Source organism: Eulemur rufifrons, chromosome 8 (assembly GCF_041146395.1).
Source record: "Eulemur rufifrons isolate Redbay chromosome 8, OSU_ERuf_1, whole genome shotgun sequence".
NCBI lineage: Eukaryota > Metazoa > Chordata > Mammalia > Primates > Lemuridae > Eulemur > Eulemur rufifrons.
The window spans coordinates 47,978,384-47,997,977 of record NC_090990.1 but is presented as its reverse complement, the minus strand read 5'-3'; the positions used below and the strand labels follow the sequence as shown (position 1 = coordinate 47,997,977).

Genomic DNA, 19,594 nt, shown 5'->3' with positions numbered 1-19,594 from the left:
TATTAGCTGTGGCTGTTGTCCCCTCCAGTAGAAGCAACCACCTCAACAATCCTCGGTTCTGTGTCTGGCTGGGACTTGAAGCCAAGAAGCAGTGTGTCCAAGAATTTCTAGGTTAGCTGGAGCCCCTTCTGACAGCTTGAATCTGGGAAAATGGACCAAACAAATACTGGAAGCTAAAGGATCCACTTCTCTAGACAAAGATGCTTGAAGACATTCCCAATTGTGTTATTTCCAAATTTATGTTATTATAGGGCACACTGTCATAAAGTTATATTGTATCAGCCTCATCAAGCTGTTGAAGCATTGAGTTAAACAAGCTGTTAAATCAGCACCTGACACAAAGTAAGTGCTCAATAATAGTTCCAATTGTCCACTAGCCACAGAACTATTAGAATGGATACAGCAATGCAAAACCATCAAGTAATTCAGGAATCACATTTTGACCAATACAACTTGATTTGGTTTTCAGCTTCTTATAAGACAAAAGCTACTTTTCATTTACTTTAACCCCGAGATCCACGGGTGCTAAGTAAAAGAGGCATTGACAGCAAGCTGTAAGCATGCAAAGATATATACTAACAGTAAGGTGATTGGTTGGGTTAGGAGGAAAATAATGATAAGGTTAACAACTGTGCTCCCCATTCTTATGGAAATTCATAAATAAGAAGAGGCATAGAAGAAGATAGCTTAAAAGTGTTTCAAATAAAAGTTCAAAAGCTACCAGTAGAAACAAAGCAGTTGATACTCCTGCTTTATATACTGTACTTTGATATACCTAAAAAGTTGTTTAAATGATACTAATACAATGAAATGTATTTTCCCAATGAATTCCCATGTAATCTCAGTGGATGATTTTTCAGTAAAAAAAAACTGGCTACCACATAAATTATAAAATTACATTCAGGGCCGGGCGCGGTGGCTCACGCCTGTAATCCTAGCACTCTGGGAGGCCGAGGCGGGTGGATCGCTCAAGGTCAGGAGTTCGAGACCAGCCTGAGCGAGACCCCGTCTCTACTAAAAATAGAAAGACATTATATGGACAACTAAAAATCTATATAGAAAAAATTAGCCGGGCATGGTGGCGCATGCCTGTAGTCCCAGCTACTCGGGAGGCTGAGGCAGTAGGATCGCTTAAGCCGAGGAGTCTGAGGTTGCTGTGAGCTAAGCTGACGCCACGGCACTCACTCTAGCCTGGGCAACAAAGTGAGACTCTGTCTCAACAAAAAAAAAAAAAAAAAAAATTACATTCAAGAGTATTGCCATTAACTCCAAGATGTAATTTTTTCTAACATATAATTCAGAGTCATATAAATATTTTTGCTTTATGAAAAAAAATTTTAACTTTTAACACTTTCAAAGTTACAGAAAAGTTGCAAGAATAGTTCAAAGAACTAGACAAGATGTAAAAAGTTTTATATAACAGACACCATAAAAAATTCAAAGACAAGAACTAACCTGAAGAAAATATTTATTTCATACATCTACACACACACACACACACACACACACACGAGAAAAATGATTAAAATGTAGCGTACTGTTGTGGCAGACAGATTTTAAGGTAATCCCCATGAACACCACCATCTCCTGGTGTTCAGGTCCTTGAGTGTGTACAATCCCCTGCCCTTGAGTGTGGTCAAGACCTGTGACTTGCTTCTAACCAGTAATATGGCAAATGTGAAAGGATGTCACTCTTGTACTTACATTTTATGTATATGTGAGATTCTGTCTTGCTAGCAGATATATTAGACAGACTCTTAAAAGTCTCACTGACTTTTAAGAAACACGCTGTCATGTTTTAGTATACGGCCATGTTGGAGAATTCACATGACAAGAAATTGCCGAGTGGACTCTAGGAGCTGAGGGTGGCTTCCAACAAGAAACTGAAGCCCTCAGTTTTGCAGATGCAAGCAAATTAGTTCTGCCAACAGCCTAAGGGACCTGGGAAATAGATACTTCATGGGTGGCACCTCTAAGTCCTGCAGCCCAACTGACACCTGGATTGCATCTTTCTGAGACCCTGGGCAGAATATCTAGATAAGCTATGCCCAGACTTCTGATCTAAAGACACTGTGCAATAATGTGTGTTTAAGTAATTACCATTTGTGGTCATATGTTACACAGCATAGAAAACTAATACAACTATTTATTTAAAAATCATACAAATTATCACAAAAAAAGATAATCCCCCATTAGAAACATGGGGAAAAGAAGTGAACAAGCAATTTTGAAAAAAAATATAATGATCAATAAATATAATGAAAGATGCTCAACATCACAAGTACTCAAGAAAATGCAAATTGTAAGAGTCTGGTATTATTAAGTGTTGGTCAAGGTAAGTAGAAATAGGTATTCTGGTGTTAGTGTCCATTAAAACTGTCTACTTTAGATTCCTACTTCTAGGAATCTACCTAGAAAAAACGTGCACATGTGCACAGGAGAAATACACTTTATTTAATCATTCCCCTGCTGAGAGACATTTAAGGTGTTTCAGGTTCCTCTTCCATTGGAAATACTCCATACTCTGACAAGGGAATAGCCAACCTATTAACAGAAAGTATAACATGAAGTTCTTGCATGAAACTATATAAAAGCAGCGACCAAAGCAACCAACAGAATAATATGAACAGTTTATAAAGCCAGTCTCCCAAATAATCTACCAACCATCCAATAAGTCAATAAATAATCTCATCAGTTGTTATCAGAATATATTCGATAAAAATGACACAGGCATAAATTTCTATGAAACTATAACCACAACTAATATTTATTGAGAGCTCATTACATGTCAAGCACTGGTCTAAGTAGTTTACATGTTATCATTTTATCCAACTCTCACAATAACCCAGTGAAATATGTAGTCTATTATTTCCATTCTACAAGTGATAAAACTGTGGTAGAGAATGTTAAATAATTTGCCAAAGGTCACACAGCTAGTAAATACAATAGTAGAGCTAGGATCTGAACGCAGGCAGTCTAACTCTAGCACCTATACTCTTCACCAGTAAGCTACTACTTTTTTATATCTCATATCTCTAAAAGAGAAACTTTGTGAAATCTCCAGGTAGACTTGTATATAAAATTATGGTTAATCACCACTGTTCAAATGACTGAGAGCAATAATAATTAATAAAAATTTCTATGAAATTCTCTGAGTTCTAAAAACCAGAAGGTTCCATTGGGCTGGGCATGGTGGCTCACCCCTGTAACCCTAGCATTTTGGGAGGCCGAGGCGGGCGGATCATTTGAGCACAGGAGTTTGAGACCAGCCTGAGCAAGAGCGAGACCCCCGTCTCTACTAAAAAAATAGAAAGAAATTAGCTGGACAATTAAAAACATATTGAAAAAATTAGCCGGGCATGGTGGCGCATGCCTGTAGTCCCAGCTACTCAGGAGGCTGAGGCAGTAGGATTGCTTGAGCCCAGGAGTTTGAGGTTGCTGTGAGCTAGGCTGACACCATGGCACTCTAGCCTAGGCAACAGAGTGAGACTCTGTCTCAAAAAAAAAATAAAAAATAGAAGGTTCCATATATACTGCACCATAAAACCAATGAAGGGTAGAGCTGACCCTCTTACTTCAGAATATACTGTGAAAGCCCAGGAAATAAGATCATGTGAAAAAGAACATCTAAATAATCATTCCTTCAACAAATTTTTATTGAGGGTCTACAATGTGCCATGCCTTATACTAGATGCAGGGTACTCAAAGATGAACCAAAAGGACATATGTGAATTTTTCAGAGTTGAAAACAAGTCCTATTATTATAGGCTTCTCCCCTTGGTCCCCTTCTTAGCTCCAAAAATCTGCTATTGCCAAGACTCCCTTCTATTTTTACCTATAGCTATAATCATAGTGATCTTTAGTGAGAGAAGGATGAGGGAACAGAGAAGAAATATTTTTAGCGCATAATGGTATTTCTATAGTTTATGCCCAGAAGGGTTTCTAGGACACATAGTGTTCTATCATCAAAGTTCTAGTTCAGTAGCATATCCTAGCTGAGTATATGGGTAACTTTCAGGACTATGAAATTTCAAAGATGGCTTACAATATACAAGGCATATTAAGTGTTATCAGTATGCAGGAGATGAAGATGCTCAAGATGAAGAAAACAGCATGTTTTCCTTCTAAATATTTTCAAACAATATATATTAACTGACTGTGATAAACAATAAAATCGAGTTAAAATTATCCATACCATTGTTTGATTGGTAAATTAAAAGTAATTTCTTGCCAATGTCTCTGAGCTTCATAATCACCAAACATAGGGGGTTTTCCAGCACCTAAGACAAAAGGTAAAAAGAGTAAAACAACAATGTACTTTAGCATATCAGTGATTTTCATTTCCTTAAGAAAATTTTCTAAATTATAGAGACAGTGTAGGTTAGGGAAAGAACAAAGGAGTTACCAAAAAAGTCAAAGAGATGAGGTCTGAATCCTAGCACTGCTAGCACACTGCATGACTGTATGACATTGGGCAAATTACTTAATCTCCCTGAGCTTCAGCACATTAAAAACAGGATCAATACAATCTTCCTATAGAGGACTATGGGAATAAGTAAGGTAATGGATATAAAATACCCAAGACAGTGCCTGGCATGCAGTAAGCATTCAATGAATAGAAGGAAGCTATTGTTAACATCACAATCACCCCTTATTAGCCATGGCGGATTGGTTCCAGGACCCCACCACCCCCCACAGATACCAAAATCCATGGATACTCAAGTCTCTTCTATAAAATGGCATAGTATTTGCATATAATCTACCCACAGCCTCTTGTATACTTTAAGTCATCTCTAGATTATAATACTTACAATACCTAATACAATGTAAATGCTGATGGGTGCATATCTACATGATGAGTGCGATGTGCACTGTCTAGGGAATGGACACACTTGAAGCTCAGACTTGGGGGGATGGGGAGGCATGGGTAATATATATAACCTGAACTTTTGTACCCCCATAATGAGCTGAAATAAAAAAAATAATAATAATAAAAATAGTTGTTATACTGTATTGTTCAGAGAATAATGACAAGGAAAAAAGTCTTACATGTTTCAGTACAGATGCAACTATCTTTTTTTTTCATTTGTGTCCCCAATATTTTCAATCAGTCACTGGCCGAATCCACACATACAGAACCCACAGACAGTGGGCCAACTATACTGCCCAATAAGTATCATAAAATAACAATGAATACCTGCATTTTACAAAGGGCTTATACAAACTTAATATACAAATAACTTAAGGTTAAGTATAGAATCAAAAACAGACTATATATTACAAAAACATTAATCAGTTCAGACTTTGTGGTTGAATTATATAAAAACAGTTTATAGTTTGATTTTAATTTAAAAATTTCAAATAAGTGATAATAGACCTTTAATAACTAACACTTGATAGTGTCTACTACGTGCCAAATACAAGAAGCCTATGAACCTATGAAATAGGTATTATTATTACCCCTACTTTACAGCTGGAAAAACGGAGGCAATGGTCACTCAGGTAGTAAGTAGCAGAGTCTGGATTTAAACTCAGGCAGACTGGCTCCATAATCCATGCTGTTAGCTCCTACTCTGAAATGCTGTACAACTTGGTTAAAGTAGGTTATTATCCTTAAAATGACATAAAGGTATTTCCACTTAGAAAAGAGTAAACACCCACTCACTATTTAATTAACAGTTGACAACAAAATTGTGAGAAAGCTCAAAGACCTACAGTATAGCCACAGATTATTAAACTGGCGTGTAAGGTGAAAATCACATATAGTCAAATATACTCGTTAATCCATTGGGAAGTAGTGCCACATTGAAGAATGGCATATTATTGCTCACTGAAATGTAACCTAGCTCTTCTCTAATTTGGGAACACTACATTAAGTAGATTGCTTGCATTTAATAGTTGAATTATACCAATATTCTTTAAATGCTAGAATCTCTATCCAAGAAGATACTCCCACTATGAGATAAGCAAGGGAAAAGCAGATTAATTTCTCTGTAGCATATAAACATTGCATGACTGGCATAAAATTAACCACAGTATACATACACATGTGTTTGTATACACACACACCTGTTTCTCAGAAAGAACCATGTAATATTCATCTTTGTATTCTCAGGTTGTAGTAGCACCTAGTAGATTCTCAGTGAACGGTGCTATAGCAAGGAAGCTGATATAATCAGTGTGACATAGCGAGAATTTTAAGTTCAAAAGACTTAAGTTGTGAGTACCTAATTGTCCACTTATTGGATGTACAACACTAATTTGTGATGATAGACCAAGTAATTATGTCAGGGCTGCTTTAACACGATGCCCACATATTGGTTCTTGCCTAAAAACATCTTCAAGATACTGTCTGGCACTTTGAAACTCTAAGCCTCTGTTCATGCTGCTTACTACTCCCTATTTTATACATTTCTTCTATTAACTCATACTCAGCCTTCAAGAATCATCTCAAACCTTAAATCCTCCATGTAACCTTCCTTTATAAATTAAAAGCATATTGATTATTAATTACTGACTTCTCATAATACTTACGCTTTCAGTATCATATGCTTTGTCATATGATTATACTATTTCCTAATTACTACCCAAATAAGAATTTTAGTTCCTATAGACAGAGAAACTGATTTTCTAGAGCTCAAAGGAAATATATTGCTAGGCATGTAATACTTTACAAACTTGTTTAATTACACTGAATAGGAGAGAATAGCCCACAATGAAAATATTTTTAAAAAGGAAAAGAATTCCTCAATGAATTGCATTTTTCCATGTGTATTTTATAGAGAAGTGTGTGTGTGTGTGTGTGTGTGTTTCTATTTTAAATAATACAACCATTGAATATGGCTTCTTGGGGGGGGGGGAAGAGTTGATTTTGATTTTTTGTTTTGTTTTTATTTGTTTTTGATCCACTGGGATAATAAAAGTCAGAGAGGATCTCAAGTAATTTCCTACACCTGAAAAAAAATCCAACTATCTAGGCTTTCTGAAATTGCTCTAGACTTGTGGTCAATGTGGAAGAATTTATTACCATTCTCTAACAAATAGAAGAATGGATAATGACTCTCTTTAGGGTTGGGAAACAAGTTTCTGTCCAGAGTCTGACCTACTTCAATAAATTCAGCTGACACTGGCTATGAAATTAGTACTTAAGTTTTTAAAACTGCTAAAGTGCCCTTAAAGCAACCCAGAAGGACAACCCAACTGTACCTGTGGGAGCTTCATTTGGGAAGGGCAAAAAGGATTCCTTCCACAGTGATTAATTCTACAAATTCATTTACATGAGGTTCAGAATTACACAAAGAAAACACTCTAATGTGTATTTATAGAGCTTCAATTTTGTCTCATTCTTGGGAAAATGGGCTTAAGCACCACTTAAATGTTCATTTTATTAATTGCTGAATTATTCAGAATTATGTTTGAATTTAAAGAGCAAGTAGTTTCATTGTTAACAATACATACTGTCTTTACATTGAAATTTTAAACATCATAAAAGAATCTGGTTAAAATTTTCCATAATAAAATCTTCATTTTATATATTCCATAGCAATGGATAAGTTGAGAGAAACTAACCAATTAAATAGAACACAGTCATACTTTAACAATGAGTGATATGTCACAAAAACTGATTCTCTATGACTTTCTCCTCCTAAACAGCTGATGTTGCTTAGGGGAGAAAAGGTCATTAAAATAAAATAATCTTCTTCAGCTCAAATGTTGCTATTTGCTCTAAAAACATTGGTAACACTTTGGATCAAGTACAGAGGAACTATGAATCTCTGCAAGAAAATGGTAATCAATCAATACTAAAATCAAAATTTGTATACTCCACATGGATTATTTAAAAGTAACAAACAATATTTATCCAATATTTTTAGGCCTGTATAAATTAATTTACATAATAAGCAGCTCTAAAAATGTAAGAGATAGAAATTTTAGAAAAATTTAAATTCAAATAACATACACAAGTAGTCTAGTCTGCCTAAATAATATACACATTTACAAAGAAGGAATACTAAGCAACCTAGCCTAAGCTTCCACACTTGAGTGTGATGGGGTTCAGGCCAGGCTGCTCTAAAATATGGCACCTTGGCATACTGAATATTTTAAGGTTAAGGAATTTGAAAAACAGCAGATGCAGGAAAGACTGACTTTCCCCTGAAGCAGGTCATAAGACCCTCATGTAAGAGCTGCCCTCTCTATACCCAGAAAAAAGAGGAACCATTATCTCCAAAGATGGGTGGATACTCGGAGGAACATCAGCCTAGCTCACAGCAACCTCAAACTCCTGAGCTCAAGCAATCCTCCTGCCTCGGCCTCCCAGAGTGCTAGGATTACAGCCATGAGCCACCTCGCCTGGCCAAATGTATATTCTTGCACATGCCAATAAAGCCTGAAATTCTTCTCTGTCCTGGTTAGAAAACTGTAAACTGTTCCCAAAACAAACAAACACCTATTCAAAGGAATATTTACCTTTCTTTTAAACAGTAAAAATGTTTTACCTGAATACGAATGAAGAGAAACTGTCCACCGTACTGTTAGTCCTATTAAGACCACTATTGTCATCAAGTACCACTTCTCCATAGTTCTTCAAATTTAGGGAGGGAAAAAAACAGGACCACAGCCAGAATATTTTTAACACGTAGTCAGTCACTTCTTTTCTTGTTCAGAAAAATGTTATCACTTCTTTGAAATTAGAAGTTTGAGAAGATTTTAATGATGTTTCAATTCCAAACGGTCAACATTGATTATTTCTATGTAGAAGTAGCCTAGAGGGAAAAAAGATACCAAGATTTAGCTGAGCACAGTACGTACAACAATGAACCTATTAAATCAAGTAGAAAGATAGAGAATTAGAATGGGGCGGGGGGTAATCTTGAGGAGAGATGAAGGGAAGGGAGTAGTTTGAAGTTCCTTATTCCCTAGTCATTTAGTTGGGAAATACACCTCAAAAAGCAACTCTTCCTGTTAAATGGGACTCAGTATGTGTCTAAAAGATACAGTAAAGATTTGCTCTCACAAGAGAATATTTCTGAGAGAAAAAAAACCAACAGAGATATGTAGACAACAGCACCGTCAGTTCTGTCTAGAGCATGTTCACCTACAGGTAGACAAATATAAGACCACAAAGGTAAACAAAGGGATGATTTATCTTTGGTATAGAGAGAAAGAAGAATTTTGTCTTCATATTTAGTTTGGGAAAGTCTTCTACTAAAGTAATTTCTGTAGTTTGGTTTTGACTTCTTTTCTTCTAAAATATACTTGCACTAACCACACCAACTTTCCATCTTAGAAAAATGAACCTTTGCAAGAAACAGTAAGAACAGCCCCAAATCTGAGGAGAAAATACAAAAGCAGTAAAACCCAATTAACCACACATTTTTTTTTTTTCCACTCTTTCATTAGGTTGGGGTTTAAAAGAAGGAAGAAAATTAACATCTTCCTCTTCTCTTTGAAAAATGATGGACTTTTTTCCTGTTTTCTCAGTTAAGAATCACATATCTCGGACGGGGGTGGTGGCTCACGCCTGTAATCCTAGCACTTTGAGAGGCCAAGGCGGGCAGATTGTTTGAGCTCAGGAGTTCGAGACCAGCCTGAGCAAGAGCGAGACCCCCATCTATACTTAAAAAAATAGAAAGAAATTTGCTGGACAACTTAAAATATATAGAAAAATTAGCCGGGCATGGTGGTGCATGCCTATAGTCCCAGCTACTCAGGAGGCTGAGGCAGGAGAATCGCTTGAGCCCGGGAGTTTGAGGTTGCTGTGAGCTAAGCTGATGACACGGCACTCACTCTAGCCCAGGCAACAGAGTTAGAGTCTGTCTCAAAAAATATATATATATCTCACATATCTCAAGTTTTAGGAATTAAAAAAGGCACGTCTCACTCAGTAAGAATTTTTGTCAACCTTCTTTATAGCAGGCAACTATTGCCAAGAACAGAGCAAGACACAAATTACAACATCATTTCAAGTGATGGACTATTTTAACCACAGAATATATTTTTAAATATATTCAGAAAAATATAATAAATCAATTGAAAAATTTAGGGTAAAATCAGTACATTCCACCTACTGAGCTAAAATTATTTTCTTTTTCTTTTTTTTTTTTTTGAGACAGAGTCTTGCTCTGTTGCCCGGGCTAGAGTGCCGTGGTGTCAGCCTAGCTCACAGCAACCTCAAACTCCTGGGCTCAAGCGATCCTACTGCCTCAGCCTCCTAAGTAGCTGGGACTACAGGCATGCGCCACCATGCCCGGCTAATTTTTTCTGTATATTTTTAGTTGTCCAGATAATTTCTTTCTATTTTTTAGTAGAGACAGGGTCTCACTCTTGCTCAGGCTGGTCTCGAACTCCTGGCTCAAATGATCCACCCGCCTTGGCCTCCCAAAGTGCTAGAATTACAGGCGTGAGCCACCACACCCGGCCTTATTTTCTTACTTAAAATAAAAACATGAATGGACAGCCAGGCGCAGTGGCTCATGTGTATAATCCTAGCTTTCTGGGAGGCCGAGGCGGGAGGATAGCTGCAGTTCAGGGGTTCAACACCAGCCTGAGCACAGTGAGACCCCCATCTCTAATAAAAGAAAAAAAAAATCAATAGACAACTCCAGAACTAATGAAGTCTAGCACCTCAATCAGGTAGGACAATTCAAAGCATTTAATAAGGCTATGTAACTCTAGTATTCAAATTTGGATTATATAAATTCCCTTTCTCTTTCCTTCCTCCTATTGCATTCACTTTTTTTTTCTTTTTCCTTTTTTTTTTTTTTTTTGAGACAGTCTCTTCATCTGTTGCCCAGGCAGTGCAGTAGAGTCACCAAAGCTCACTTTAGCCTGAACTCCTGGGAGGCCTCAGGAGTGATCCTCCTGCCTCAGCCTCCCAAGTAGCTGAGACTATAAGCACTACACCACCACATCCACCTAATTTTTTTTAACTTTTTTTTTTGTAGACATAGGGTCTCACTATGTTGCCCAAGCTGGTCTCAAACTCCTGGTCTCAAGCAATCCTCTCACCTCTGCCTCCCAAAGTGCTGGGATTACAGGTGTTAGCCACCATGCCCAGCCTGCATTCACCTTTGATTATTTCATTATTCACTGGAACTTCTATCACAGAGGCAACAAAAGAGGAAAAATTAAAAGTAAGTCACTTTCTGATGTCGATTCTGACTTTGACACAGGTTACAGGCCATTACAAACTATTTGAATTCTTTTTCAGTCTAACTGGAAAAGCCCCTTGTATCAACATGCTGCACCATGTATTCCAGAATTACAATGTAATACTACTTTCTGCTAAGACATCATGTTTAAAATCTATTATACAAATGCTAATTCCTGGAATTAAAAATATAGCTTAACTAATATTCTATCTAGGAAATTTAAATCACTAAGGTGACCAAGTTAAGTCAACTATCCACAGTTTCAAATAAACATATTTAAGTACTTCCCCAGGAACCTTAAGTAACAAAAATAATACTATCAATAGCACTTACTAGGCCAGGTGTGGTGGCTCACGCCTGTAATCCTAGCACTTTGGGAGGCCGAGGTGGGCGGATTGTTTGAGCTCAGGAGTTCGAGACCAACCTGAGCAAGAGCAAGACCCCGTCTCTACTAAAAATAGAAAGAAATTATATGGGCAGCTAAAAATATATATAGAAAAATTAGCCGGGCATGGTGGCGCATGCCTGTAGTCCCAGCTACTTGGGAGGCTGAGGCAGCAGGATTGCTTGAGCCCAGGAGTTTGAGGTTGCTGTGAGTGAGGCTGATGCCATGGCACTCTAGCCTGGGCAACAGAGTGAGACTTTGTCTAAAAAAAAAAAAAAAGCACTTACTAGGCATAATGCTTAACTGACATCATGCTGAGCCAGTTTGCTAAGAGCACAATGGCAGAAGGGATCACTAACTGATGGATGAAGGGATCAGGTCCAAAGAGATTTGGACAGCATCTATGGACCGACCATCTCTAACTCCAGAAATCACAACAAAGATAAATTCAAATAAATTCAAAGTCCTGCATTTAAATGTGGGGAAAAAAAAAAAAAAACTCTCCACACAAAACAAAAATCAACTGCACGAGTACCAAATGGGAAGCAACAGATAAATGATAATTATCAGTTCTGTGTGGACTCCAAAGTGATGAGCAATGTCACAGGTATTTGGATTAAATATTAGGAAAACTTTTCTAAAACTTAGAGCTGTCCGAAACCAACATGAACTTCTCTAAAAGGAAGTTCCTATTTAACAGGTTCAAACAGAAACTGAGCAACTACTTGACAAGAATATTTTTAGAGCGTTAGAATAGATAATTAATTTCTCAAGTTTCTTCTAAATCTGATTTTAGAAGCAAATTACGTCCTGAATTAATATAAATCGTGACTTGGTCTCTCAATATGTTAATGTTTCCCCTAATTCCCAATGGCTGCTTAGTTTTGCCACTTTTGTAGGGCTTTCTTGATGAGTAAAATGATAAGCTTTCCTATCCTCCATAAGTGGCTCATGCTGGAAGCTGAAGGACATCAAAAACATCTCCTTTACATGAATAATACGTAGAATAAAATCTAAATACCCCAGCCACAAGACTCCCTAACATCTAACCCTTGTGTGCCTCTCGAATTTCATCTCCTCACACTTTCCCACCAGGTCTTCCCTCTCTTCCTAGAACCTTTCAAGTTCATTCACACCTCAGTTCCTTTCCACTTCTGTCCCCTCTGCTTGGAATGCTCTTAACCCAGCTTATTGGCTAATCTTTTGCCATTCATGTTTTATTGATAAGGAAAACCCCCCATCTATTACTTGGCAGCATATCAGCCACCTGAGATCCCCACCCCTCACGGAAGACCCGCATCAGCATAGTACTAACCTATTCCCTGGCGCATCAACTAATCTATTACCTGGCACATCAGCATAACACTACACCTATCACCTGACACATCAACTAACCTATTACCTGACAGGCATTAGCCACCTGTGACCAAAGCCCTCGGACCACCCCAACTTAATAAAAGTGGGAAAAATCGAGTAGGGGGGGCTCAGAATTTCATGGTGAGACCCCTCTGAGCCCGACAGTAAATAAACTTTGACTCTCCGACTCTCTGTGTGCCCCTCGGTTTGTCCTCTGAACCACCCACTGTAACACTTGCTGTAACATTTTGGTTCCCTGACCGGGAAAACCCATGGTGCCAGCCCCTTGAAGCCACCGGTTTGGGGACAGGCACAGCGACCAGCAGACCTAGGTGACAGAAGTGAACCGGTGCCAACCACCATTTTGCAGAATATCTTCGCTCCTCGGGAGTTCCCGCTGGCTGGGGGTCCCGAACTCACCCAGACACGTTGGAGGGACTGACAAGTCAAATCAGGTCTGGAGGCATGGGACCAGGTAAGGTCCCCGGACCCGTCGGAGTCAGACCTGTCAGATGACAGAAGAGGAGCATGATCACCTCCTGAGTGCAGGGAATTCCCAGGGCGGGAATGTGTAACCTCTGCCTGTCTGAGTGAGTGAGTGAAGAGTGACTGTGGTTCCACGGCTACGGCTACGGCTACGGAACTTGTGTGGGTCCTCACCTGCAGTTCTGTGGCGGCGTCCTAGGGCTTAATGGTGATTCACTCCCCTAAAGTGAGCAACCTGGCCCCGGGTTTATACAGACACACCTTTGCCAAGAAGCGCTTAAGTTCCTGCTAGGGATGCAGCCAGGCGGACACCTGAGAGAAACCCCCGCTTTGCCTGTTAAGCTGTGACACCGTCCAAGGGTCTAGGATGGGTAGCATAGAATCTAAGCCTACAGTCCTTAAATGCATGTTAAAGAACTTTAAGAAGGGTTTTACGAGAGATTACAGCGTCACACTGAGTCCCAATAGGCTTAGGGCCCTCTGTGAACACGAATGGCCCACATTCGGGGTCGACTGGCCTGCAACAGGAACCTTAGACCTCCCCACCGTGTGAGCAGTTTAGAGAATTGTGACCGGGACGCCTGGCCACCCCGACCAATTCCCTTACATAGATTCATGGCTAGAGATTGCTCAGACCCTGCCCCCTTGGATCCAATTCTGTGCTAATAAGGGACAGAGCAGGATTTTTGTGGCCCAGAGAACCAGACACTCCAAACTGTCCAAACCCATCCATCAGGAAGCTCCTGAAGACGATACACCACCACCGCTCTACAACCCTATTGTGACACCTCCTGAAATACCCCCGAATCCACCGGATACCCTGCCACCGTCAGTCCCCATGGAACACTCCCCTCCTGCCAGTCAAAAAGCCCAACGGAGGTAGATACCGGCCCATCCAAGACCTGCGACTGATTAATGAACCTACAGAGACTCTCCACCCAGTGGTACCAAATCCATACACACTCCTGGGCCTCATTCCTCCTGATGCTGCCTGGTTCTCCTGCCTGGACTTAAAGGATGCTTTCTTCTGCATGCGGCTCGCTCTGAAGAGCCAGCCCCTATTCGCCTTCGAATGGGAGGATCCTCAGACCAGAAGGAAAACCCAGCTGACCTGGACGCGACTACCACAGGGATTTAAAAATTCACCCACTCTATTCGGAGAGGATCTAGCCACTGACCTCATCTCCTTTCCACGACAAGAAACCCACTGCACACTTCTACAGTATGTTGATGACCTCCTTCTGGCAAGCCCAACCAGAAAATACTGCCACCAGGGAACCTGGTACCTGCTCCGATTGCTCACTGACTAAGGACACAAAGTCTCCGGGAAAAAGGCACAGATCTCCAGGCAACAGGTAAAGTCCCTCGGTTTCCACATCACTCAGCGGTGCCGGACACTGGGACATGAGCGGAAGCACAGCATCTATACAATTCCCAGGCCAATCAGTGGGAGACAACTCAGAGAATTCCTTGGCTCCGCCGGATTCTGCCGCACCTGGATCCCAGGTTTCTCCCTAAAGGCCAAGCCTCTGTACAAGGCCCTACTCAGGCCTGAAAACAAAGAATTGGAATGGGCCGAGAATCAGGAAAGAGCTTTCTAGGAAATATAAGACTTACTAAAGAGACGTCCTGCTAGTCAAGGAAGCAGACAAACTCACACTGGGACAGAACTCCATGTGCAAGTCCCTCATACGGTAATATCTGTAATGAACACCTCAGGGCACTGGTGACTTTTAAGCAACCAGTTAGTGCAATACTAAGGACTACTATGAAAAATCCGCAGGTCACCCTGGAGACTGTGTGGACCTTGAATCCCACCACTCTTCTACCCACCAAGCCAGGGCCCCAGGACCATGATTGCACCGAGGCGGTAGAAGAGGTCTATGCCAGCCGGCCAGATCTCAAAGATAGTCCTCCACCAGCACCAGACTTAAGAACTCTACACGGATGGCAGCAGTTTTATCTAGAATGGGAAACAACTGGCAGGCTTCGCAGTCACCACAGTTGATGAGGGCATCATGTCAGCCCCTTTGCCCCAAGGGAGGTCGGCACAAAGGGCAGAGCTATGGGCCCGCATCCAAGCCCTCAGGCATGCCTGGGGTAAGAAAGCAAACATATACACAGACTCTAAATATGCCTTTGCCACAATACACATCCACGGGGCAATATACAGGGAGACAGGACTGCTGACTGCAGGTGGAAAAGACATCAAAAATAGGGATGAAATCCTCCAACTGCTGGAGGCAGTTTGGGAGCCAAAAGAAATTGTGGTCATCCACTGTCGAGAGCACCAAAAGGGCACAGATCCAATTGTCACCGGCAATCGCATGGCAGACCAGGCAGTCAAAAATGCAGCCACCGGAGAATGTTCAGAGGACAACACTCCAACCCAGGGACAAATCTTGTTGGCACCCAAGTGGCCTGAGGAACCAAAATATACCCCAGAAGAGAACCAGTGGGCAGAGCAGGAGAAGGCCAAGAAGGATGCAGATGGGTGGTGGCACCTACGGAACCATACCATCTTTATCCCCGATAAATTAGCATACTCTATCGTCTCCCGACATCACAACCTGACTCACTTAGGGAAAATAGCCCTCATGCAGCTACTCGCCCGGTACTACTGCATCGCCAAACCAAACTTCCATCCATCGCTGCAGCAGTCAGCACCCACTGCCAGACCTGTGCTAAAAACAATGCAGTGGTCAGGCCGAGACCCGTCCCAGGAATTCAGTACAACAGAACCTCTCCGTTCAACGGTGTGGAAGTTGATTTCACAGAAGTAATAGCATGTCGGGGCTACAAATATCTGCTGGTAGTTATACGCACCTTCTCAGGCTGGGTCGAGGCAGTCCCTACCCGGAACAAAAAGGCTAGGGAAGTGGCAAAGTTTCTACTAAGAGAAATCATCCCCAGGTACTGTCTACCACTCTCCTTTGGCAGTGACAACGGACCAAGCTTCACTGCGGAGGTCATGCAAACCCTCACCAAGGCACTAGAAATCAAATGGAAACTACATACAGCCTACAGGCAACAGAGCTCACGGAAAGTAGAGCGCATGAACTGGACCCTCAAGACCACTCTAGGGAGCTGTGTCAGGAAGCACAATTACCCTGGGTAGACATGCTAAGCCTAGCCCTGTTCAGAATCAGGTGCACACCGGGACCCACAGCATACTCACCCTTTGAAATCCTGTTCGGTAGACCTCCCCCACTCATTAAGCGATTAAGGGCAGACATTAGACAGCTAGGGAATTGAATATAAATACACACCTCGGGCCGGGCACGGTGGCTCATGCCTGTGATCCCAGCACTCTGGGAGGCCAAGGCTGGCGGATCATTTGAGCTCAGGAGTTCGAGACCAGCCTGAGCAAGAGCGAGACCCGGTCTCTACTAAAAATAGAAAGAAATTAGCTGGACAACTAAAAATATATAGAAAAAAAAATTAGCCAGGCATGGTGGTGCATGCCTGTAATCCCAGCTACTCGGGAGGCTGAGGCAGAAGGATTGCTTGAGCCCAGGAGTTTGAGGTTGCTGTGAGCTAGGCTGATGCCACTCTAGCCCAGGCAACAGAGCAAGACTCTGTCTCAAAAAAAAAATAAATAAATAAATAAACACACACCTCCAAGCCTAAGCCAAAACTATGCGCCATATCCACCACAGCATCCTAGAAAAAACTCCAATCATCCTGGGTCTCCCTGTCCACCCCCACCAACCTGGAGATCCAGTCTCGGTAAAGGACTGGAAAAGAACACCCCTAGAGTCCACTTGGAAGGGTCCCCATACTGTGATACTAGTTACTCCCACTGCTGTTAAATTTGCAGGTATCACTCTGTGGATCCTTCACTCTGAAGAGAAAAAGGCTCAACCAGACAATGAAACTGATCTCTGGACTGCACATCAGGACCAGCAGAACCCACTAAAGATCTAGCTTAATCGCCTCCCAACGAGGAGAGCCACACCCAGGACTGAACAGGAGTAAATGGGACCATTGGCCGTGGCCCTCATTGGGGTTGTAGTGACATTACCAGGGATTGGACTCTTCTCGGTAGCTCTGGGAAATTGGACTGGACTCCAGAGAGCGTCTCTAACTGTGGTATTTTGGCTCATTATAGGATCTCTTCTCCTGACTCAGTCCCTAGCCTCCTCTTGATTGGGGCACTCGCCCTAACTATTATGGCAGAGAAACCCTGCCCTGAGGCTTCTTATGCTAGGACTTGGATCCTCTCCACTAACAGGATTACTCGAGGCTTCTGGACCATGGGAGGTTTCACAGTCCGCACCTACATGCCAAAGACATGTTATAGTCAGGCTCAGGTGTGCCACAGCGGGGAAAGATATACTAGGCAGGCACCATTACAGGCCCCTGCATACTGAGCGCGGTTATAAAAGGTTATAAAATTCATAGAGACAACTGTAACCCTGAGAGCAACAGCTCACATAATGGCCTTAGGAGGCTATCACCCACTGGGAAATGATGCCCTATAGTAGACATATAAGGGCATCAAAGGGAGGAATGATAAGGAAAACACCCATCTATTACTTGGCACAGCAGCCACCTGAGACCCCCACCCCTCACGGAAGACCCGCATCAGCACAATACTAAACCTGTTACCTGGAGCATCAACTAATCTATTACCTGGTGCATCAACATAATACTAACCTATTACCTTAGCCACCTGAGACCCCACCCCTCGGACCACCCCAACTTAATAAAAGTGGGAAAAATCGGGTAGACGGGGCTCAGAATTTGGTGGGGAGGCCTCTCTGAGCCCGCCAACGAATTAACCTTGATTCTCCGACTCTCCATGTGTCACTCGGTTTGTCCTCGGGACCACCCACTGTGACACTTGCTGTAACAATATCTCAAGCCATCTCCTTGGAAAGATCATCCCTGACCAAACTATTAAAGTTTCCTTCCCTCACTGTTTGTACCATTACCTTCTTTTCTTCTTAATTCTTTTCACTATCAGAAATTGTATTTTCACGTGACACGGAGCAACCTCTTACACATAATTTTGAGTAAAAAAAAGCTGGACACTACAGAATACATATGTACATATACATGGTTCCATGAAAGGCTCATAAGTAGGAAGAACTAATCAATGGTTTTAGAAATCAGCAAAGAGGTTACCTTTGGGGAGGAAAGAAGGGCTGGTGATTGGGAGGGATCCCCAGAGAGGTCTTCTGAGGTGCTGGGAATGTTTCATTCCCTTGAGTGGTGGTTAAAAGCTATGTTTACTTTGCAATAAGGTGATGTATAATAATAATAAGTTATGATTTGTGTACAGTATTTTTCTGTACGTGTTATAGTCCAATTAAAAAGTATAAAAGGAAATTACATTTATATGTAAACTGGAATAAAAGCTCCATGTGAGCACAGATTCTCCTGTCTTAGCCGTTGCTCTGTTCCTCGCTCTTACAACAGTGCAGAAAGCAAGTACCCATGAAGTATTTGCTGAATGAAGGTGTCAAGGTAGGAGAGTGTGTGTGAAAGACTGGAGATACCTAATCCTTCTGAGTCCTGTGTGGTTGAAAGATGTCATGTGAGACTTTTAACAGCTCTCTTCTCTTTAAACAGTTAAAAGGGTCCTTTATGACTTTTTCCACCTGTAAATCAAAATACAGCAACTTTCTAACCCATCCACATGCCACGAAGTTGCCACGCAGGCGGCAGAGGAGTTTTCTGTACTACTTTGCCCTGAGGGTGCATCTCGAAAACAGAAAATTACGCCGTTCACGTCCCAGAGCCAAATCTGTTCTTTTTAGTCTGAAAGGTCCTTCCCCCACAGTGGACACAACATCCAGGGAGTGCAGCTATCCCAGCTGAGCATATCTGGCAAAAGAGATCCCTCCTGACGTTTCTGCTTCCTTTCTCCAGAGGGCCAGATCCCTAGAACCTAAGGGACAAGGGCGCCAGGACCACGCCACCCAGGAGGTGCCACCACGATCACGGCGTCCCCTCACCCGACCCCCAGGCGACATTGCAGGCTGCGCGGAGGAGGCCTCGCGACCCGTCCCTGGAAGTGGAGCGGAGCCGGGATCCGGGTAGCCAGTTCTGCGCCGGCTGGCGGCGCGTCGCGAGCCCCTCAGCGCCTCCTCACGCCGCCGGCCGTCTACAAACCCGGGAATCCCAAGCTCTTACCCCGCCGCTCGCCGGCCGCTGGGATTCGCGCCTGCAGCGGGTCCCAGGAAGGCGCCTGCGCGCTCGCCCCCGC

The 19,594-nt window shown here is 41.9% G+C and overlaps 1 protein-coding gene and 1 non-coding gene across 2 annotated transcripts in view; both read right to left on the bottom strand.

Moving 5' to 3' along the window:
- The window catches only part of ALG6 (ALG6 alpha-1,3-glucosyltransferase), a 40,571-nt gene extending 31,855 nt beyond the window's left edge, over positions 1-8,716 (bottom strand). Inside the window, exons 1-2 of the mRNA XM_069478020.1 lie at positions 8,499-8,716; positions 4,196-4,280 (exon numbers count right to left, since the gene is read on the bottom strand). Of these exons, the coding sequence (XP_069334121.1) occupies positions 4,196-4,280; positions 8,499-8,580 (167 nt within the window). The 5' untranslated portion in view covers positions 8,581-8,716. The remainder of the gene's footprint in view (positions 1-4,195; positions 4,281-8,498) is intronic.
- Positions 8,717-9,880: 1,164 nt separating this feature from the next.
- On the bottom strand, positions 9,881-9,967 carry LOC138391147 (small nucleolar RNA SNORD16). Its single transcript, XR_011234762.1, has one exon. It is a non-coding gene; the product is annotated as a small nucleolar RNA SNORD16 (small nucleolar RNA).
- Positions 9,968-19,594: the final 9,627 nt, after the last annotated feature.